Source organism: Panthera pardus, unplaced genomic scaffold (assembly GCF_024362965.1).
Source record: "Panthera pardus isolate Hobbes unplaced genomic scaffold, ASM2436296v1 HiC_scaffold_8, whole genome shotgun sequence".
NCBI lineage: Eukaryota > Metazoa > Chordata > Mammalia > Carnivora > Felidae > Panthera > Panthera pardus.
The window spans coordinates 113,576,267-113,599,790 of record NW_026527013.1 but is presented as its reverse complement, the minus strand read 5'-3'; the positions used below and the strand labels follow the sequence as shown (position 1 = coordinate 113,599,790).

Genomic DNA, 23,524 nt, shown 5'->3' with positions numbered 1-23,524 from the left:
TTACAAGTACTGCTAGGAGGACCAGTAATGGAGAGACGTGGAAAGCATTCTGACTTCTGCTGCCCCTGCCTGTGTTACTTACACATTGTACGATACCGGGCAAGTTACTTAATAACTCTCGATTCACACTTGATCCACTCAAAACAAGAAGGTAGACACACTAATGTTTAAATACCTTTCAAGCCTAGTATTCCCTTAATCTAAAAGCTGACAGAAAGGCCTTATCTCTGAATTGTTTCACAACTATGAGCTCACCTTAAGATGGGAGGCTTAAGTAGAGGTCATAGCCTAACTGGGGTGAATAACATGGAATTCAAAATAGGCTGTTTTCCAAAATTGCTCATCTGTGACTTATAATTAACCAAAACCCAAAATACATGAAAACATCTGTCTTTGCTGAACAGCCCTCCATCTTTCTGAGTCATTCAAATCACGTACATATTTTGTAATAAATACATCATTAGCCTAGATGAAGAGAGTCCTACACAGAAGCAAAGAAATAGGCACAGTATCTAGGTATCTGTGACATACTAGAGCTTTGGAGGATAATGGATGAGATTTTTTTTAACCCCTGCAGCAAACTAGAAGGATAACGCAAAGCTAGAAAATGAAAAAGTTAAACAACTGATTGCTGAAATAGTCCTAGCATGGTGCCTGGCACACAGAAGGCCCTTCATGAATGAATGAATGAATGAATGAGTGAATGAATGAATGAATGAATGTTTACCTCTTCAAGTCCCATCAAGTCTCAAAATTATGAATCTATAAAATACCTGTTTTTTATGGAAATCCTTTAGGGCCGTTTCATAGCCTTGCTCCAGCCTACTGAAGGCTATCCCTACGTCTGTCGTCCACCAGATCTGCGAGCTTGTTAGTGCAACTTGAGCAGGGAAATCGAAGATCCACAGCTCCCTTGGTTTCTCCTCACTGGCTGCTATGGCTTCTGTGATGGAATGTCGCACAGTTTCCTGCATAGTGTGTTCAAGCTGCAGCAGCCACGTTTCCACCTTTTGAAGCAAAATGAAATGATTTAGCACAGGCTGAACTACGCAAGAGAGATAATTCCATCCTCCTATGGGCTCAAAGGCCATGTGGACGGTGGGGCCTTGGGTGGATTTATTTTAAACCCACAGAGAAAACTGGAAGATGCAGAACACAAATGGAAGACGAACAACAAGGGATGAAGTCCTTCCTATACGAACCTGTCCTCTCCCAGGATAGTGCTCATCTCATTTCACCTGCTAGACGGCCCAGTAACTTTCTGTAGCCTTAACACAGGTGTTCTCAACTATCTGTCTCTCAGGTGTGAAGACAAGGGGGTTCCGGATCGAGATCCCCTGTAGTAATGCACAGTGTTCTGAGAAACCAAACATCACAGCCATCTACAGAGTAACACGCTAGAGTAAGATTCTAGAGCTTTGGGAATAATGGCAGATTGATTTTTTTTAAATGTTTCTTTTTGATAATTTTTAAATATACTGAAAATTCTTCTCTAAAATCCTCCTATTTCTTACTCTTAAGACAAAGTATTTTCAGCAAGTGTCTTAATTATATTCCCTACTGGCTCTCATCTTCACACTTGTCAAAAATTAGACAGCAGGAAAGTGTAAGAGAGAGGACAACTGCTGACTTGTGAAAGTTAATCTTTGTTTTAAAAAAACCCAAGTTTATTTTGCCCCCACAAATATATTTTACCCAGTTTTCTATTATGTTCAAATATGCTTTGTTATATTTACCCACATATGTGTTTCCATGGGTGTTATATCACAAAAAGAATACACATACTATTTGCAAATAATCGACCTCAATAAAAAATGACTGTAATAAATAAATTCCAAAGACCACATGAGATTGTGAAAATGTTAGAACTGTTTCCTTTGTCTGCCTCTGTGAAGATGGCAGAAACATTCATTCCTAGAGTATCTTTCTCTAGAGGACTTGGAAAGAGTGATAGGTAGTTGATGAGCTGACAGCCTTCTCTACTGAAAGAAAAAGGAAGCACTGGCTGGCAGCGGGCCCAACATCCTGAGAGCTTTCTCCTCTGACTACGTAACAGGACACTGATCACATGCCTGAGTTCAGGGTCTCCAGTCTCACCATGACTAAGTCCAACTGGGTCACTAAGCCCAACTCTTGATGTTACCCAGCAACTAGTTCTTTCAGTAAATCAGACAGCATGTGAGCATATCCCAGAGTACTCTGGGATCCAGGTCCTCAACATGGCCACCTGTTCTCAAGAACTTTCCAGTCCATCTGGGAAGACTGAATACACATATAAGGTGATGTATCGCCTCGCGCTCAGACGAATATGCCAAGAGTGGCAACTTCGTTCAGCATGATTTGAGAAATAAACTGATGCGATGTGGCTCAAACCCTCCCCTTTCTGATATTTCATCGGCCTCTTCCCAACCCTCTGTGAAAACAATTACCACTTCCCATTATCATTATCCATTTCTTCATTATAATTCATTATAATTATCCATTTCTTCCAGGAAAACTAAGAGCTCCTCCAAGACGGTGAACATGTCTTGTTCATTTCTGGATCCCCAGAAATTTAACCCAGCATCTGACACATAGTAGGTATTCAATAAACACTAATCTAACAAAATACAAATAGTCTAATTTGGGAGGAACCAATCATAAAAGCGCAGGGAGGGAAAGACGTAAAGAGCATCTTTTTATAAAACAAAGGCAATTAGAGACTGAATGTGGTATATGCTCGAGTCTCGAGCCTAAATTGCTTATATAGAATAAATCAGAGCACCGTGAAAACTTTCAATACTAAGGGCTCCTGCTAGTGACAACCACATCCGTCAAATGGACTGTCGTCCTTCTGGGCACTACGCCAGTTGGCTTACCAGTCTGCAGGGGAGGTTACCAGACAGCAACACGTGTTACTTTTGTCAAGATAGTTTATGGTGACTTTTTCTAATCACTGTAATAATATCCTAAAGACCCCAAGAGATCAAAAAATACATTTTAATCAAAGTATTCCACCATCTGCTTCCCCTTCATTTGGCAGGATTTCTTGGTACAATATTAAAAAGGAACAGAGGGGAATAAAGAAAACCCCTGTTTTGTTGTTTTTTTTTTTTTTAAAGGCTCCCATCACATTTCAGCAAGGGACAATTCAAAGAACCTGCCTCAACCCGAACAGTTCTGTAATGGAGGCTATGGTCTCCATGACTCTGTGGATTAACTCAAGCTGCTCAAGCATCATCATGAAAAGATGCAATTTCTCTACATCATCTGAAAACGCCAAGAATGCTTTCATAAATCATAATGAGCCATTCTTGCACTTAACCATTAAGAATATTTTTCAGGTATTTGGCTGTGCAAGAAGAGAATATGCTACCTTAACTGTCTGTGCACGTGGTAATTAAGAGTATGGGACATCGGCCTGGTAGATTCAGTCGACTTTATTTATGAGCAGCCATTTACAACATTCACATCACAATCCTGAACCACAAGCCTCTTTAAAACATGCTTTACTGCCAAGGTGCTGCTTTCCTCAAACTCTCTGTGACGAAACCAATAAGCTTTATAGGAGGCTCGGTCACTGGGTTGAACTGGCTTTTCATTCTGGCGTCCACTCATTCAAACTGTGACAATGCTTCCTGACCAGCTCGACTGCTAGCATTTCTGAGACTCTCTGACGTGCTGAAGCCAAGGGAGCAGAAACTGGGAAGCATGGCAAGGTTTGGCACAGCACAGCAGTCACACTGGATGTGGGCAAACGGGAAACTCTGAGCACACAACTAACCAGGGACTGATGTGACAGGAGTTGACTTCTTTTCTTGTTCAATTCAACCTTTAAAAATTACCCTGAGGGGAGCCTGGGTGGCCCAGTGGGTTAAGTAATCGACTCTTTATGATTTTGGCTTACGTCATGCTCTCATGGTTGTGGGACCGCCCCCAGGTCATCTCCATGCTGGGCATGGAGCCTGCTTAGGATTCTCTCTTCCCCAACCCTCCCGCCCCCTGCCGCCTCTCTCCCGCTCTTGCTCGTGCGTGCCCTCTCTCAAAAAAAATTATCCCAGAAATACTCCTGTAGCATAGACAACTTTATAATCATATCTTACGTGGCCTATGCATTCGCATTCAGCTTGGAATGGGACGTATTCTTTTTCTTTGCTGTACATTCCAATTGCTCTGGCGGTAGACACATCCTCATCTTCAAACTGCAGATCTGCAATGCTGTCGAAGAGTTTGGCAAGGTGACGTGTTACCTAAGATAATTTGAAAAGATGAGAGCATTTCTTACTGGAGATATATTCTGGTAATCTAGAGATAATGCCATACGAATTCACAAAACTTTATATAGTTAGAGAGTTGTCTCGAAATGTTTTCCTTCAAAATAAAAATCACTCCTTAAACTCCAGAGTTTAAAATGACCTTGACAGAGAAGGGGCCAGGCACGTTGGCTGCATCATCAGGTGCTGGGTGGTGGATGCTTATCATGAAAACTTACCCTTGAAGATTAGGCACTTACCAACCTACCTGCACCATATACCTGTTAGCAATCATCATACTGGGAATTGTGTGGCCAAGTTTTTAAAATTCAGATATATTATTTTACTCTAAAAAAATCGTTTACTACTATAAGAAGGTTATGTTAAAATTTCTGAAACAAAAATTTAAGTTACATACAATATTACTCTCGTATTGTGTCTTATGTTATTGTGTACTTGGTTTGATATTAAAGTGAGCCCTACAGTATATTTGTTATACCAGGAAAGTAAATAGGATTTCCCCATTTTTAAAAATTTTTTTCAAAGTTTATTTGAGAGAGAGAGAGAGAGAGAGAGAGAGAGAGAGAGAGAATGAACAGAGGAGGGCCAGAGAGAGAGGGAGACAGGGAGAGAGAGAGAATCCCAAGCAGGCTCCTCAATGACAGAACGGAGCCCAGTGTGGGGCTTGAACCCATGAACTGTGAGATCATGACCCGAGCTGAAACCAAGAGTGGGGCACTCCACCGACTGAGCCACCCAGGTGCCCTAAATTTCCCCATCTGTATTGATAAGGAAAGTTGGAGCTGAAATACTAGATGACTTTGTCAAGCTGACATTGTTAAAAATGAGTGGGTTTTAGATTTTAAACCTCCAAATCCAGGCCTCAACTACAAAGTTCAAATTCTTCTGGCATCATTAACTCTTATATCCTAAATTGTGGCATCTGCAAAGGAACCCCCAATAAGCAGCATGCTGAACTTGACCACAGGTCCCAGACTATTTGAAAAATAAAACTAAATGAAAAGACACAGATCAACATTTGTTCAGCTAGTGGCCAATTTGGAGATTAAATCCTAACTGGAATATGGAATACTAGAAGAGCAGTATTTGTCTATCCAGTCCTATCGGCATCACACTAGGACAGGCCTCTTTAGTACAAACAGTGGCACAGAGGAAAAGAAAAGACATGCATTCCCAAGGCAGACTCACAAGGAGAACAATCAGGTAAGCTGCTCTACCTCTTCTGGGGCAGACAAAGTCACAGGCAGTGTACTGGAGGAAGTATCAGGAATGGGAAGAAGAGGCCTCTCTTCACACATGGTGCAAATAAACGCTGCTGAGTGGAAAACAGTTTGGTGTCCCTCAAAAGTTAAACATACAATCACTCTAAGTCCTAGCAATTCCATTCCCAGGTATATACTCAAAGTATTTTAAAGCAGGTACCTGTACACAAATGTTCAAATCCTTGTACACGTGTTTATAGCAGTATTAAGAGCCAAAAGGTGGAGCCAATCCAAATGCCCACCGGTGGATGGCTGGACAAAACGTGGCACATACATACAATGGGATAATGTTCAGACACAAAAAGGAATGGAGTGCTGTTACATACAAGATGGGTGAACCTGGAAAACATGATGCTAAATAGAAGAAGCTATTCACAAGATCCCATGTATGAGACAGTTCCATTTATATGAAATGTCCAGAATAGGTAAATCCATAGAGATAGATAGCACATTGGTGGCTGCTGGGGGCTGGAGAGAGGAAGGAACACAGAGTGACTGCTCGATGGGCGTGGGGTTTTATTCTGGAGTGCAGGTATTCTGCAACTAGATAGAGGTGATACCTGCACTACGTTGTGTGTACAAAATGCCACCGAATCCTACAGGTTAAAATGGTTCATTTCATGTTATGTAAACTTTAACTCAATAAAAATAAAATGAAAGATGCTGATCACCAGAAGATGGTTTAAAGCTATATAGCATTTACCAGCAGCATACAGGTGACATCCCTGTAATGAGCTTTTCCAGAAATTCAGTTTAACTGAACTTGAAAACTATCCCAATAGCAGCTTCTAGGAACATCAACCTATCTAAATTTCCTGCATGAGAACACCAACACCAACATTGGTAAGCAACTCCTTAGGAGTGATTTAATCTTTGAAGCTTTTGGCCTTAACATTTGCGCTGTATTTGCAGTTTTCGTATTAAAGAAAACCACGGCGAGAAATCAGAGTTTAAAAAAGATGAGTTTTTGAGACTCTCGCTTAAAGACAGAGCAGTAGCTGATGATCACTGCTGGGGTTATCCTCTTCTCCTCCATCCCTGTATATTACCCAGAGGACATTTATACACAGAAAGTATCTCTAATAATCTAACAACTCACTGGCACAGCTCAAGTGGCTAGGAAGGGCACAGATGTTTAATGGCTTCTACCGTGTAACGGGCCTAAATAATATTCAGGTGAAAAGCTGCAGGATCAATGAGACCTCAACCATTAGACTCTCTCAGACACTTTTGCTTTGGTGAGACAAGAGTTTCAAAAGAACTTCTAGTCTTCTAGTCTATCAATCATTGACCAGGAAATGCAAACCCCATGGCTTCCAGTGCTCTTGGTACTTATCCCTGGCATGTTTGAAGTCAGGGGCTTTCATATTCTGTCTTCTATTTAAAGATTCTGATGAAATACAGCTACTGGTTTTGTTTCGTTTTGTTTTTTAACTAGTGTGGACCCTGGTGTCATCAAATTTGTCCCGTTTCTATGAATATCTCTTTAGATTTTTTTAACAGAAAAACAAAATTCTTTACTAGCTTAATGTTTACAATACCCTTTCATAATTAAAAAGAAAAATGAGTGCCTTATAGGCCCATGTTTTTATCTCACTAAAGAAATTGAAAGGATTTGAACACTTCAAATCACAAACAAGTCAGTAATGTCCTTATATCTTACATAGGTTTGTAAAAGGTTACCAAGAAACACTGAAATGTTATTCCCTCAGTTTACAGCTTATACAAAATCAGGTACATCCATCCACTAGTAAGCTGAAAGAGAGGCAGTCGGTCCTTGCTTCACACAGTAGTGTGCAATCTTAACAATTACTGTGCAATCTTAATAATCAATGGAAAATTTATGATTATCCTCAGACTTTTTAAAAAACTTTGTTAAAACATTAAACTCCCTTTTTCTCTTGGTTATATAAGTACAAGGAGATAAAAACTGTAACTATTTAGTACATCACAGGGGCATCTGGGTGGCTCAGCTGGTTGAGCATCCAACTTCTACTCAGGTCACGATCTCATGGTTCATGAGTTCAAGCCCCATATCAGGCTCTGTGCTGACAGCTCAGCTCGGAGCCTGAAGCCTGCTTCAGATTCTGCGTCTCCCGCTCTCTGCTCCTTCCCTGCTTGTGCTCAGTCTCCCTCTCAAAAATAAACAAACATTAAAAAAATATTCAGTACACTGTAACTTAAAATATGCAAAATACTGAAAACTTGGTAGAAAATTTATCGGGGTAGTTCGATTAGTGTTTGCCTTCTCTTCTTCTCTTATCTTAGAAGTTAAGATACAGAGTGAGCATCTTTTCTGGGTCATCAAGAATCGCCATACTCCTTTCAACATTTGGATCAGCTGCCAACATTTTATCCTTTGAGCTCTTAATGTCCTGAAATTTCTTTCAGAGTTTCTTTAATGTGAAGCTATTTTGAGGGGCTGGTCACATTTCCCTTATTTCCCTTGGGACATTTTCATCCATTTTGCCACAACAAGTGCTTTCATTTCTATCAGTAAGTTCATTTTCACTAAAACCCTCTGGCTGCAAATGTAGAAATTTTCAAATGGTATAGAGCCATCATTCCCAGTGAGCATTCTCTTCTGTAAGTACCTCTATACTTGATTCAAATTTAACTTCCGGCGTGATCCATTTTCATTTCTTCTCTGTGCTTCCAACTTTATTACAAATTCCCTCATTCAGTTATGTGTATTTATAAAATGGTACACGGGTTCATCTCTAGGGACAAGGAGGTAGCAAAGTACATGCTTTGCTGCCTGTGTGTAAACTGAGTAACATACGTGTGATGGCCAAACATGGAGAGACTTCAAAAGGTATAATATGACTGTCCATGAGGCATCATGCATATTTGCTATTCACCCAGTGATTTTTGTGAAGAACGAACAATGAGATTTCTGCTTTTCGTAATTATTGGCAGTTAACATACCATAGTATCTTAACCTTGGACCATGTTGTTGGGGGACTGGTGTTATTTAACCAATCCTTGTTAGCTGAAATTCCTATACATGGGAACTGTGAACAGGGAGAGCTGCTTATTTAAGAACCTATATTTATCTATCTAAATAGAGTAAAAAATATTAACTCATTTAGGTAGTTTTATACTGTAAAATGCATATCAACACAGTGTTCACATTAGCTGGCCTACCCTATGTTCACCTGGAAAACAAAGGGCAAGAAAAATGAAATTACTATAGCTTCTTGTACCTTCTCAAAGCTCAGCACTTGCCTTTCGCCTATATCTAATTTCATGTTTGCTCCATCTATGAAAGACGCCTCTGCAGACTGAGATAAAATGACCATAAAAGCTTAGTATCACTCCTGGCATGGGGAGCACCTCAAGACTCATTCCCTTGTAGTCATTAACTCATTTATTCATGTTAATGGTTAAGAGTCACGAAGATAATGCTTGTGTGGATGTAATGTCCAAAATGTAGGCAGTCCTGTCTACTGTGTCTGTCCTCTCTAAACAAGATGAAATTGAGTCTGTTATTTGCACATGAGCAAAAATTTAAGCCAGCCTGTCAAAACGTTAGTCTTCTTTTTTTAAATAATATTACTCAGTATTGGTGACAGTACAGGGAAATGGACGTGCAACATTGTCAAAAGTCTCGATCTGCAAAAATGTTCTAGAAGTTGGTTAAATCAATTATGGCATATTCATATAATCAAACCTTTTATAAACATTCAACATATTATTGAAGAACATTCTAATTTGAAACATGTATGACATACACATAGACACATTAAACACAATAATCACTCAGTACAAGTATCTAGCAGTATATAATTCTGATCCCTTTCAAATTTTCAATAATGGAGATGAATTACTTACATAATCCAAAAAGACTAAGTTATAAATTTTGTAAATAATTATATGCAATATGAGGTAATAAGCATTGCTTAGTTTTGTTTCTACTAAAAACAAAATAATATATATTTTGCAATTTGATTTTCTATTAATATAACTTGGACATATTCACACTGCTGATTCTGTTTAACATCTATAGCATGAATACATAAATTTATATAAATACAGTGACAACACAAATGCTGAATTTTTAAATAACCTTTTGAAATAGGTAAGTAAAAAAAATCACGTGTATACATCTTAATAAATTTCAGCAAAGTTAACACAACTCTTGTAACCACTAAGAAGGTTAAGAAATACCACAAACAACACAACAGAAATAAAAACAATAAGAGAATATTATGAGCAATTATATGCCAACAAAACGGGCAATCTGGAAGAAATGGAAAAATTCCTAGAAACATATACACTACCAAAACTGAAACAGGAAGAAATAGAAAATTTGAACAGACCCATAACCAGTAAGGAAATCGAATCAGTAATCAAAAATCTTCCAAAAAACAAGAGTCCAGGGCCAGATGGCTTTCCAGGGGGAATTCTACCAAACATTTAAGGAAGAGTTAACACCTATTCTCTTGAAACAGTTCCAAAAAATAGAAATGGAAGGAAAACTTCCAAACTCTTTCTATGAAGCCAGCATTACCCTGATTCCAAAACGAGACAGAGACCCCACTAAAAAGGAGAACTATAGACGAATTTCCCTGATGAACATGGATGCAAAAATCCTCAACAAGATATTAGCCAACCGGCTCCAACAATACATTAAAAAAAATTATTCACCACGACCAAGTGGGATTTATACCTGGGATGCAGGGCTGGCTCAATATCTGTAAAAAAATTAAAGTGATTCATCACATCAATAAAAGAAAGGACAAGAACCATATGAGCCTCTCAATAGATGCAGAGAAAGCATTTGACAAAAGACAGCATCCTTTCTTGAGCAGGTTAAGAAATAGAATGTGCTCGGAGCCAAAAAAGTAATTGCCCATGGCAGCCATTAGTACCTCCTCTCAAAAACGGACATCATCTTTACCTGAGTAGATTCACACAATACGTACTTCTGGGTCCACCTTCTGTAAATTAACATTTTGTTAGTGAGGCTTATTCATGTTATTAGGTACATTTTTTCATTGCTAAGTGGTATGCCATTTGAGGAACATACCACTCTGCTGTTAAAGTATATTTAGATGGTTTGCAGTTTGGGTCTATGATGAATAATAATAATGTAGGTTTGAAAACTTTTGTATATGTTTTTCGGTTCACATATGTATACGATGAGAAGAAAAAATGCTGGATAATAATGTATTCTTTTAAAATTTATTTGAGAGAGAAAGAGAGCATGCACAAGTGGGGCAGGGCAGAGAAAGAAGGAGAAAGAGACAATCCTAAGCAGACTCCACCATGCTTAGCACAGAGCCCAACGTGGGGCTTGATCCCAAGACCCTGGGATCAGGACCTGAGCCCAAAGCAAGAGTCATAGGCCCAACTGACTGAATCACCAAGGCACACCAATAATGTATTCTTATACTCATGTTTATAAGTCACCGTTAAATAGATTTTCTGAGTGTTTCTATCAACTTACAATCCCCATGGCTAGATAGAAGATTCCCCTGTCCCATATCCTTACCATTATTTAATATTTTGAGTTTAATTTTAGCCTTTTGGTGCAATTGATCTTGCTATCTCATTGTGTGAGTATAAGTTTTTCTAATGCCAAGTCATGTCAAAGTCTGAGGAACTATCTCTACAAACTGAAAAAAGGGGGAAATCCACCAATTCGTGATTTCCTCACCAGTTCTTCCATCCCCATGATGTCAAAACAGTGCCATGAGGTTACCAAGGTATCTTCGGCAAGAAAACAAACAAAAAAAGTGAAAACGAACCAGAGAAGATTAGCTCCGTGGATGAGCACTTGATAGTTATGTTCTTTTGTTTCTAAATTTCAAGTAAAATCTTTTATTTTAAATCAGCAGCACGTAGAAGTCCTTGATATTGGTGTATTTGGTCTATTCATGTATGGAGACATGCGTATGTGAATCCCTAACTAACGTGTATCAATCTGCTTTTCCAGGGTAACTAACTACCCCAAAATTCAGTGGCTTAAAATAGCAACAACTTCTTAGCTTCCAACTGTGTGTGTTGGCTTTTGGATTACCTCAGCTGGTTACCCTGTTTGTGGTCCCTTGTGATCAATGGCTTCTCTCGTATATGTGATGATTACCCAGCTGGTAGCTTGGGTATGGGCATATGCCTATCATTCAGTAGGCTAGCCTTGGCTTGTTCATGACAGGGTGGTCACAGGCTTCTGAATAGCAGAAAGGGGGTAAGTCCCAGTGTGTGTGAACTTGTCAAACCTCTTGCTAATGATACAATGGCCAAAACAAGTCACATACTAATCCAAAAGGAGAAACGAATTCTACCCTTGATAAAAATTGCACCAAGACACTAAAAGGGCCTGGATGCATGGAGGGGAAGAATTTGTGGCCATTTTTACAGTATTATATTTTAAGTATTTTTGTTTCTTTACATTATTCCTTGCTCAGAAACTAAAGACATAGTACCTACTGTTTTCCCCATTTGGTATACAAGGAAACTGATGTTCAGAAAAGTAAAGCAGTAACATAGCTACTAATCAACAGAAGCAGCTCGTGTAGGATTTCAAGGTCTCTGTTCTTATCATGCTGCCTTCTGATGGATGGCTGATACGCCTGTTTTGTCTAGTTCCATACAGTTAACATTTCAACAGTCACATTTTTTTGTGTAGATGTAGATTTCCATCTGGTATCATCTTCCTTCTGCCTGAAGCACTTCCTTTAACATTTCTTGTATTGACAGTCTGCTGGTGATGAAATCTTTCTGATTCTGAATGTCTGAAAACATCTTCATTTTGCATTCACTTTTAAAAGATATTTTCACTGGATAAAGATTTGTAGGTTGATTTTTTTTTTCTTGCAGTATTTTACAGCTGTTGGTCCACTCTTTTCTCATTTGCATGGAGAAGCCTCTCATCATGTTTCCATTTATTCCCCTGTGCATAATATGACTTTATGGATGATCTTTGAATTTATCACTGGTTATAACCAATCTGACTAACCTGGTATAGTTTTCTTTGTAGTGTGTGCTTGTGTTCACAATTAAGCTTGAGCTTAAATCTATAGATTTCTTTTCATCAATTCAGAAACCTCTTGGCTGTTATTCTGCCAGGATTTTTTTCTGTTTCCCTTCCTCCATTTGGAGATGTCCAATATACACACATGGAACTTTATCTTTTCTGCATCCCTACTTACCTTTTGGAACATACTAATAAAGTTGTCACTTTTAATATCTTTGTCTAACATTTGTATCAGTTTTAATTGATTTGTTTCCTCATTATGAGAGTTAGATATTCTTGCCTTTTTACACGTCCTCTAATCTTTAGTGGTGTATCAGACATTGTAAACATTGTAAACTTACTCTGGAGCTGAATACATTATTATTCCTATCTTCTTGAGCTTTGATTTGGGATGCAGTTAAATTACTTGCAAACATTTTGATCTTTTTGGATCTTGCTTTTTTTTTTTTTTAAAGTTGATTCATTTTGAAAGAGAGAACTAGAGCACACATGTGAACCAGGGAGGGATGGAGAGGGAAAGAGAGAATCTCAAGCAAGCCTTGCACTGTCAGCGAGGAGCCCCACATGAGGCTCAATCCCATGAACCATGAGATCGTATCTGATCCACAATCAAAAGCCACTTAACTAATTGAGCGACCCAGGTGCCCTTGGATCTTGCTTTCAAGACTTATTTGGCAGGGGTGTCCGGGTGGCTCAGTTAAGTGGCTCTTGATTTCAGCTCAGGTCATGATTTCACGGTTCATGGGATGGAACCCACTTGAATTCTCTCTTCCCCTATCTGCCCCTCTACTGTTCACACTCTCTCTCTCAAAAACAATTTTTTAAAAAGGATTTGTTTGACAGAACTGGAACAGTATGTAATCCAGGGCTAATTATTCCCACTGCTGAAGACTATAAGAAGCCCCTCTAGAAGTTTCTGGGGTTCTCGCTCTACAGTTCTTTCCTCTTTGGCACTCAGTTCTGCAAACTCCAGCTACCTTGTTCTCCTTGGATTCTCAGCTCAGATCCCTCAATTCAAAAGAGCCTACTAGATCATGCCCGGCTCCCCCTCCCTGTCCCAGACTTGGAAACTCAAAGAAGCAAATGGGACCATCAGAGAGCTCATCTCCTTTGTTCCAAGTCTGTCATGAATTGTTATCCTCTGTTGTCTGATGTCCAGGGACAAGAAAGTTGTTGTTTCATATATCTTGTCAGAGTTTTGGAGCTTTTAAGCAGGTGGGTAAATTCAGCTGCTACTCCATCTTGCCCAGAAGCACAAGTGTATCTCTCTTTGTGGTTTTAATTTGCATTTCTCTGATGACTTAAGAAGTGAAGCAACTTTTTATGTTTACTGGTCTTAGAATATCTTCTTTTGGGAATAGCCTGCTTAAGTATTCTGCCCCCTTTTATACTGGATTATCCATCTGTCCTTGCTTCTTTGGACGTAAGAATTATTTTATATTCTGCCTATAAGTCTTTTTTTTTAAGGCATTGCCAACATCTTTTCCAACTTTGCGGCTTACAGTGTTAGTCTCTTAATAGTATCCTTTGATAAGGCAAAGTTTTCAACTTTAACACAATCAAATCCATCAACCTTTCCCTACACGCAGTACTTGAATATCCAACTTAAATTTTTGCTCCCTGTGGCACCTGGGTGACTCAGCTGGCTGAGCATCTGACTTCCACTCAGGTCATGATCTTGCTTTTTTTGGAGTTTGAGCCCTGCATCAGGCTCTCTGCTGTCAGCGCAGAGCCTGCTTCAGGTCCTCTGTGTCCCTCTCTCTGCCCCTCCCCTGCTCGTGCTCGCTTGCTCTCTCTAAAAATAAAACCATTTTAAAAAATGTAAAAAAGAAATTTTTGTTCAAAGGTCATTCTTTCTCAGATGTTATACACTTCATTGTTGCACCTGTCAAATTTACATCTACATCTACCTAGAACTTTTTAGATACCATTTATGGTAGATCCCCTTTTCCACCATACCTGCACATTCATACCCAATTGACCTTAGAATGAGTCATTATCATGGTCTGATCCTCTGCTTAACATCTTCCTTGGTACCCAATTCCAGTTCCAGTTTGTATTTTTTGTTTTTTCTCTTTCAGTTCTATGACACTGATCAAAGTTCTGATCAGGTTTTCAGACTCTGTCAAATTTTGTAAATCATCAAATGTTGCCAAGAAAAAATCAACAGGAAACATTAGGCAAATCTCTCTGTGGTTTCTTTCTGCTCATATCTTAGCCCCTGAACTCTAGACTTTTCTTTGATGCTCTTTAAATACTCTGATGCACATATTAAACTGATTTAATTAACTGTTTCATCCAGCTTTTCTAGTTGTTCCCAGAACGCACAGTACTCTGTGAAAAGCTCATCTGCTATGGCCAGATGCCCTGCCAACTGAATTTAAGCTGGAGCTGAACAACTTGTAACAGGTGACATCAAACAAAGGCCAGGACCAGGAGTTCAAGATGCCAAAAAGAGGGTGAAAACTCCTTAGTGGTTGGGTGCCACATTTATAAGGCTTAATTTTTGGATCTCATAACATTAAGGTAATATTTTATTTTACCCACACATTGTAATACTCCTGATTTTGTTGTGTAACTTCTACACTGGCTGTGGAGAGAACTCCAGTAAAAGAGAGGCAACAGAAATCAAAGCAGGGGCAACGCGTTTACAAAATGAATACAAAAAGTGAATATATTGTTATACAATTTGTGGTTAACCCTATATTAACTATTCTGGGAGGACAACCAAGGTTAATCCTCACGAGATACATAATTTATGACTTAAAGTGAGGTAGTCTATTTCCTTGTCACACACCTAAACGTCTCTGTCCTGTGAATATTAGGCTACCTTCACACGAAGGCATTCATTTAAATCATGACCTATTCCCCAACTATGTCAAGTGAACCTACTCTCCTCCAGGAATTTCTATGACAAACTCCACTTAGGTGAGCAGCTTCTACTTCTCACTGCGTACTTGAAGGTCAACAGAGACAAGAGGAGGATGGTCAAAAGCATGACCATCTTCTGATCTGTTTGCTTCTGCTGCCTCTTCCCCACTCCATCCTCAGTCCCAGCCTAAACTCAAGGGCACCCGCTTCCACCATTTTAGCTACTAAACAGTCCTCCAGCTTTCTGCTTCCTCTAAAAAGGTGGAATTTTTCACTGATCTTATTTCAGCTAAAACTGCTTCACACTTGCATGCCCTCTACTAACCACTTGAATTTTGAGACTTTTCCTCTTAGTGATTGAAGGAAGACTAATCCTTGTCAGAAAAGGTGGTAACACACTATGAGTGACAGGTGGGCTCCATCATCCGGATTTCTGAAATTCCTGTGCTGAGACACAGTCACTCTATCACAGACACAACCAAACGCAAACACTGTACAGAAACACACTGTGCTTGTCTTACATATGTGCCCCTTGAAGATCCAGCAGGGGTTTCTGTCGCCTAAAATTAAGCCCATTTTTCACAAGCGCCTTTCCAAATGCCCTTATTTACAGTTCATTATGGGCATTAGTTTAGTGCCATCTGCGCAATCACTGCAAATTTGGAGATTTCTCAAAAGACAACTTGGCAGATTTGCTCTCGTGTAGATTTGGGTCGACCATACTGCGGGACACTGCTTGATGAAAACATCAAACGTTTCTGGGCATACGAACGCCTGACCTTCTCATTTAAGATTTTATCTTTAAGTACTCTCTACACCGTGGGGCTTGAACTCATAACCCCAAGATCAGGAGTTGTATGCTCCACCAGCTGACCCAGCCAGGTGCCCCCTCATCTTTTGGTTTTAGAGAATACACTGTGGCCTCAATTTCTCCTACAGTGGATTCCTGGTGGCCACACTAAAACAAGTAAAAAGAGGGGCACCTGGGTGGCTCAGTTGGTTAAGCGGCCAACTATGGCTCAGGTCATGATCTCCCCATTCAGAGTTCAAGCCCCACATCGGACTCTGTGCTGACAGCTCAGAGCCTGGAGCCTGTTTCAGATTCTGTCTTCCTCTCTCTCTCTGCCCTTCCCCTGCTCCTGGTCTCGGTCTCTCTCTCCCTCCCTCCCTCTCTCTCTCTCTTAAAAATAAACTTAAAAAAAAATTTTAAACAAAAACTAAAAACAATAAATAAAACCAGTAAAGAGAAACAGGGAAAAATTATTATATTTTACCTAGTATATCCAAAATACTTTGAATATGTAATAAAAAAAATAGTAGACATTTCATATTCTTTTCTTCAGAGTAAATCTTTGAAATCAGGTGTGTATATTTACAGCATATCTCAATTTCGATTTTCCATCTAAAATATGTGATCTGTATTTCGACTTCATCAGATATACTATTACAAAGTAGATTCACATGCTCAAGTTGTTTCAAACACATTCATATTTTCCAATAATTGCATCAAATGCCAGTATTTAAATTTAAATCAATTAAAGTTACTGAAGTTAAAAATTCTGTTTCTCCGTTGCCACATTTCAAGGGCTCGGTGGTCAGAGTTGGCTCACGGCGACCCCACATGAGACAATACAAATGTAGCTCAGTGCACTGCAGGTTTGTGTGTCTTCAATGTAGCTCCATCACGGAGAAGCTTTCACTCCATGCAGTGAACAAGGCAAGAGTAAATGTGCAAACTCTTCTAGGACAAAAAATCTCTCAAGTTATTAGGAATCAGTGGCTAAAAACGATGTCGACGACACAAAATTGTCAGCTATTTAAAGGCACTACATAACAAAGGGACCTTTATTCTGTCTGCCTTTACCACTACACCAGCCACTTGAAAAATACAAAGGGATGTTTTTCTAAAGGGGGGAAAAATCAAAGAATGTTAATAATGAGTCATGTGTAACTTCAAATCAGTTGCACATATTGTTGCACCATGCCAATAAATCCTGCAAGCACACCTCTAAATTTGTATTTCTATAAGCAACTACCAGAGATTTTGATCACTGAAGTTAAGCAGGGCCCACACAGAAGTCCTTTAGATCATTCATGCCGTTGGGAGGTCAGGGTGGGTTCCGGAAGAAGGACAGCTGTAAAACTTGATCTTAACCAAGCTTACCAACAGCTAATAATCACTGAAGGCACTCTAGACACACTGATTTCATCACTCTGGTATTCCAACTCACTTGGGAATTTCTGCTTCGAGGATGGAGGCTGTAAGGGTATCAGACCTCCCTGGCTGATCAAATTCCACAATTAACTGCAGAACCTCTCACTTTGGCTCACACTGTTAAATTGAGTGCGGTGGGTAGAGGAGGGGGCCTCAAGAATTCAAGTCCTTCTCAAGATGTCCACATGAGTTATCTACCCACAAAGGGTTTCTTTTCTGTTGAAATTGCATTGTTATTCCACAAGCTGCAGTTGCCATGTTATTTTGGTCACACAACAGGGAGCACATTCAGGAATTCAAGTACAAAAGGCAGAGGCGGAAAAGCTGTGGCTGGTGGTCCAAAACGGATTCCAAGAGTGAAAAGAAGGTAAGAGTGCAGCAAGGCCAGGCTATGTGGCTTCACTGCCAAAAGCATTAACTAACTATTCCCTAGTAAGCGACCAAGAATTCCAAATGCACCTGCACTTTGCAGAACCATGCCAGCCAAAGAAGCTGACTGTGGCTCTGGATGACCCAAACTGCCCGTAGCTCCTTACCGATTCCCAGTCCCCACACCCACCCTCCACTCCCCTGCGACTGTTAGTCACTCCTGAGTGGTTATTTCTACCACAGATGAAGTGAAACACCATTTAAAATAATGAACCTTTACTAACAGTGGGATAGCATTTTATGTGAATTTCAGTTGTTGGAAGTTTCATTAATGTAACTAAAAGATATCGGTGAAATCATTTTTTGAGGACAATTTAAAATATCAGTTTCAAAAACATGAAAAACGTAATCCTTTCCAAGCTGACAGTCAAGACCTCTGTAAACCATGTTTGCTCTGTAGCCAGGTGGCTAGACTCTTTTGCTCATAGGCAGCAACACCCGCCTCCTTTGGTCAGCATGGGGTAGACAGCAATGCCAGTGGCATTCATCAGCATGGCTGTGAACAATTTTGGAAGCCCCTGTAGTGTGGCTTCACTTTAACATCTTTTGAATGTCTTATAGCATCTAGTAATTCATTAAGGAGTGGCAGCAGCACTAGGACCGGGCAATGGACGTGAATCAGAGATTTAGAACTTCTGATTAAAATATTAGGAAGGAGGGGGGTGAGAGGGCTTCCACTGTGAGTCCTACGGGTGTTAGAGAACATTCTAACATTGAAGTGATACTGAAAACATAACAATAATGATTTAAATGTTACACTTTTGAAGTTTTTATATTTATATTTATATACACATATAAACTCAGCCTCTAATTTAGGAAAGATAATGGAAAAAAAAAAAAAAAGTTGGCATCAGGGATGCTTGTCCCAAGGAGCCAACCTGTTGTCTGGCAAGGGGGAACCATTTTTTCATTCTTTGAAAGGAGATAAAGAAGACTGGTGAGCAGAACAGTAATGACCTGTTCCACCAGCCCCAGCCCAGTATTTCAACTAAGGACAAAGAGGCATTGAGAACATGCATGTTCCGAAGATGGCAAAGAGGGGTTAGGACGGGTGGGTCCCTCCAGGGCCTGTAAGACACAACCTCAACTCCTTTCCATCTTCTGCTTCCATATACCCTTTCTATACAAAGTACTGCAGGGAGGTGGGGACTAGAAGTGGCATCCTTCATGCCTATGACTTATCAGCCCACAAGGAGACGCTGTGCCTTTTCCTCACTCCTTATGGGGAAGGTAAAGAATTCTTTGGCCCAACCAAGTGAGATAGGTGTTGAAGAATCACTCACAGAAGCTATAGGTGCCTCTAGGAAGTCAATCTGTGACATGTACCTCCTTGGACATTTGATGTAGAAAAGGAGAAAGAAGATATAACCCAATGGCTGATTTCACTGCCCAGATCAAGAACAGGAAGTGCTGACACAGAGTTGGTTCTCTAATATATATCCCCTAGGAGTTTCCCCTGTGCTCCCTGAGGACTGGCACCTTTATTCCACAAGGGACCCAACAGGTGGATGCTTGCTGGTGAGGACACAGAAGAGTAAGTCATTGCTGGTCCAAGAATCAGGAGCAAATATTATGAAAGGCCTTGGGATGCCTGAGTGGCTCAGTCAGTTGAGCATCCAATTCTTAATTTCAGCTCAGGTCAAGATTGCAGGGTTGTGAGATCCAGCCACATTGACAGCACAGAGCCTGCTTGGGATTCTCTCTTTCACTCTCTCTCCCCCTCCCCAGCTCATACTCTCTCTCCCAAAATAAATAAATTTAAAAAAAAGAAAAAAAGAAAAAGAAAAGCAATGACTGACAGATGATAGCCCTGCCCTCTCTCCATGATAAACAGGTGGGATGGGGATGTACAATAAAATAATCACCATCTCCCTTCCAGCTCCAAACTTATTGTGTGAAAGCCTGGCCTCAACAAAGAGGTAAGTCTGGATTGTTAACTAGACCTTTCTGAGCTGCTGTTGGTTTCTTTCATTTTTTTTTTTTTTTTAGTAAGAAAAAGAGACCAGGATGTTAGATACCTATCCCGTGTGTTATACAGTAGTCTGCTACTTAAGGAGATACAGTAGGGCACATGTGCGATTAATAACCATAGAAAATAAAACTTGCACAAGCCCGTATTCTCTGTAATTAATACTGTTCAGTAAACCAGTCATACAAGTATTTACTATGTTTAAGGAATATAATTAAAAGAAAAACAATGTTATCCTAGTACAGATTTATACCTTTCTCTTCTCATGTATGTATTGAGAATTTAGAATGATAAATATTTTGGATTTCAAAGCCTTCCAGAACATGTACCTGTAATGGAATATGATACCTTCCACCTCACAATCAGCCGCGAGTTTCTACCTGCTGGTCATGAGAATGTTCCCAGGAAGCAACTAAAGCTTAAGTGGGCTTATGACTGCTCTCTTTCAGACTAGTTTAAAAAAACAAACAAACAAACAAACAAAAACACCCCAAACATACAATTATGTGATACATCAATGAGAGATGGATATACTGGATTGCTAGTCAATGTAATCAGACAAATTATATTTACAAAGCCATCTGGAAGTTAGTGTGAATATAGGAAACTATAACTGAGGGCTGATCCTCAAAATGCTGTCCAAGTTCAACTAACAACTCTGCATTAATAGCACGAATGCACTCATATTATCAGCAGCAAGAAGAGCCATCTTTCGGTGACGAGCCACCAAATTTAGGGTCGAAAAGAAGTGATGAGTGTGAGAAAAATAATCAAGATAAATGCTGTATTCAAAGAACAGTAGAATTCAGGAAACTACAGTGTGAAGTGATACATATTCTAAAGACAATGCATAGAAATCTCTAGAGAAAGAATGTCGACAGAAATCCTCAATGATAAAGCACAACTTAGAGCTTTACAACAATCTTGTCTGTGGTCAGGTCCGGGACTGAGAGCCTCTGTCAGCTGTAAACACTGCAATACCTACGTGGATGTCAACAACTCAATAGGAAGTCAAAGGCAACATCCTCTCAATGTGTACAGGAAGGAATGCTTCGGGATTTGTACTGAGTCTGTCTGTGATCTGAGCCCTCAGGTTACAAAAGATAATAGCTGCTTTTATTTGCTGTAAATATTGTCAGGGGTGGTGTTCTTGCACAGGTGGGGGAAAATTAGAGGGCTAGCTGGAGGACCAACATGAAATGACACAGTCCACCTCTGACACCACTCAAGACTTATGAAGGTGACTCAGGAGTCAGGGAGCAGTACAGAGACCCCACAACAGTCTTGTTCCAAGGGACCCATCCTCCCCTAAGAAAGCTGCTAACCAGGCAGAAGACACTCCAGGCCCCATCCCAGAATTCTGGGGGATTTGGAGCCAATGGTTCTTCCATTAACTTCTTGCAGGGCCCTAAGCCTTGTGCATATGATATCCTTTCCCTTTACTGAGGACCTGCTTCCTTCGGCACCACCTCTGACATCCCTCTGTTGCTGCATCACCCATTTTTATTGCTGATTTTCTATCTCCCAGCACATGTGACACGGTAGGTGGCATTTGACATGACAGAGAAACTGTGGCATTCCTTAGCTAACACAGAATATGACCCTTGCAAAAAATATATATTCCTTACCTGTTTAGGCCGAGCTCCCTTCGAGAGAATGTCAAGTAAGTCTGCAGGAGAGATGAAATAGAACCGCGGGAAAGCCACACGCTTGGTTTCCAGGTACTCATCAAGAGCTTTTTCACAAAGAGAAAGCCTGTGGAAATGAAAAATCTTTACATGCCTATCTTGCCCATTCAGTTATTAAAACAACAACCATACAAAACCCAGCTCCTCTCATCTGTCCGCTCACCATAATAAGCTTACTGTTGAACAGGTAGCCTGACTCCCTCTCTGTGACCCCAGCAACTTGCTTGTGCTAACATACGCGTCATGCCAAACAGGAGGAAACAGGTACAAACACACCACCAGTCGAAGCTAAACAGAGATCAGACTTAGGTTGAGGTCACACCTCGCTTTAAAAAAAAATTTTTTTTTTTAACATTTATTCATTTTTGAGAAACAGAGACAGTGTGTGAACGGGGGAGGGGCAGAGAGAGAGGGACATACAGAATCTGAAGCAGGCTCCAGGCTCTGAGCTGTCAGCACAGAGCCCGATGCGGGGCTTGAACTCACGGACCGTGAGATCATGATCTGAGCCGAAGTCCGACGCTCAACCAATGAGCCACCCAGGTGCCCCACTCTTCACTTTTCTTAATAACCCTCCTACTTGCCAAGAGAAACTGGGCTTGGCATCACTCATCCAGAGAGTAAAATGTATCAGTTAAGATGTAATTGGTTTAAAGTCTTCCTTTCCCCAGTGAATGCCTATGAAACACAAGTGGCTTCAACTCTCTCTGGTATTCAGAGGAGTCCTAAGATTCAGAATCATTTCTGCTTTATTGTTCTTAGATAACCCCTGAGACTCCAACATCACTAAGAAATAATTAACTGCTGGGGCACCCGGCTGGCTCAGGTGGAAGGGCATGCAATTCTTGATCTTGGGATCATGAGTTAAGCCCCATGGTGGGAAAAGAGATTACTTAAAGAAAGAAAGAAAGAAAGAAAGAAAGAAAGAAAGAAAGAAAGAAAGAAAGAAAGAAAGAAATTAACTTCTGTGGAAATCTACCCTTTTAAAATTATGGCCAACTTTACCTCTAAAAAACTTCCAAAGCATGAATAATTTTGTTCGTGTAATATTCATTTTTATCTAGAGCTCTTTTCTACCTTGCAATAAAAAGTAATCACAGTTCTGCACAAACTTCTTCTTTTAGTACCTGACTGCCCATTTGTAATCAAAAGCCAGAATATACAAATGGCCTTTAGGACAAAGATTTCATAAATACTAACATGCTTTCTAAGGGTAATTTCTAGTATTAGCTGTATACCCAAAAAAGACTTGAAATTATTAAGTGCATTCCAAGTTGCTGGCAGAGAAGAGATGCTTAATAAATATTTGGAGGATAGTTCAATAAAAGAAGTGATCATTCATGTCAAGTCTCTTGATAATATTCTCATTTTACTACTATGATAGCCCATTTGGAAAAGAGAAATGTATTTGATTTACATTATCTATGTACCACCGAATATGTCCAAGGTAACTGGACAACTATAAGCAAAATCATAAATTTACTAACAGTTGTATCTACAATAACATGATGTTAAATGCTGTAACATACTTAAAAGCAATCTCATAAAACTATAACAAATTCATCACTTCATAGTTTTATCGTTACCTGTATTGCAAATCTTTAAGTTTTTCATAGAGATTAGGTCTGCATGTTGCTTCTAGAACATTCTTTATTTTAGCTGTCTTCAACATTAACTCCTGTATGAAAGTATAAGGTGGAGCCATTGATATTAGAAATTACTTTTCTAAATTTTTCATGCATTTGAGGAATTTAAAAATGAAGAACAGGGGTACCTGGGTGGCTAAGTTAGTTAAGTGTCTGTCAACTCAGGTCATGATTATTCAGTTTGTGAGATCGAGCCCCACGTGAGGCTC

General features: G+C 39.8%; 1 protein-coding gene across 1 annotated transcript in view; it reads right to left on the bottom strand.

The window, feature by feature from the left end:
• Positions 1-23,524, bottom strand: part of DNAH11 (dynein axonemal heavy chain 11) — a 358,971-nt gene that overhangs the window by 236,864 nt on the left and 98,583 nt on the right. The window contains exons 27-30 of the mRNA XM_053898599.1: positions 23,256-23,347; positions 21,610-21,736; positions 4,083-4,229; positions 774-1,007 (exon numbers count right to left, since the gene is read on the bottom strand). Of these exons, the coding sequence (XP_053754574.1) occupies positions 774-1,007; positions 4,083-4,229; positions 21,610-21,736; positions 23,256-23,347 (600 nt within the window). The remainder of the gene's footprint in view (positions 1-773; positions 1,008-4,082; positions 4,230-21,609; positions 21,737-23,255; positions 23,348-23,524) is intronic.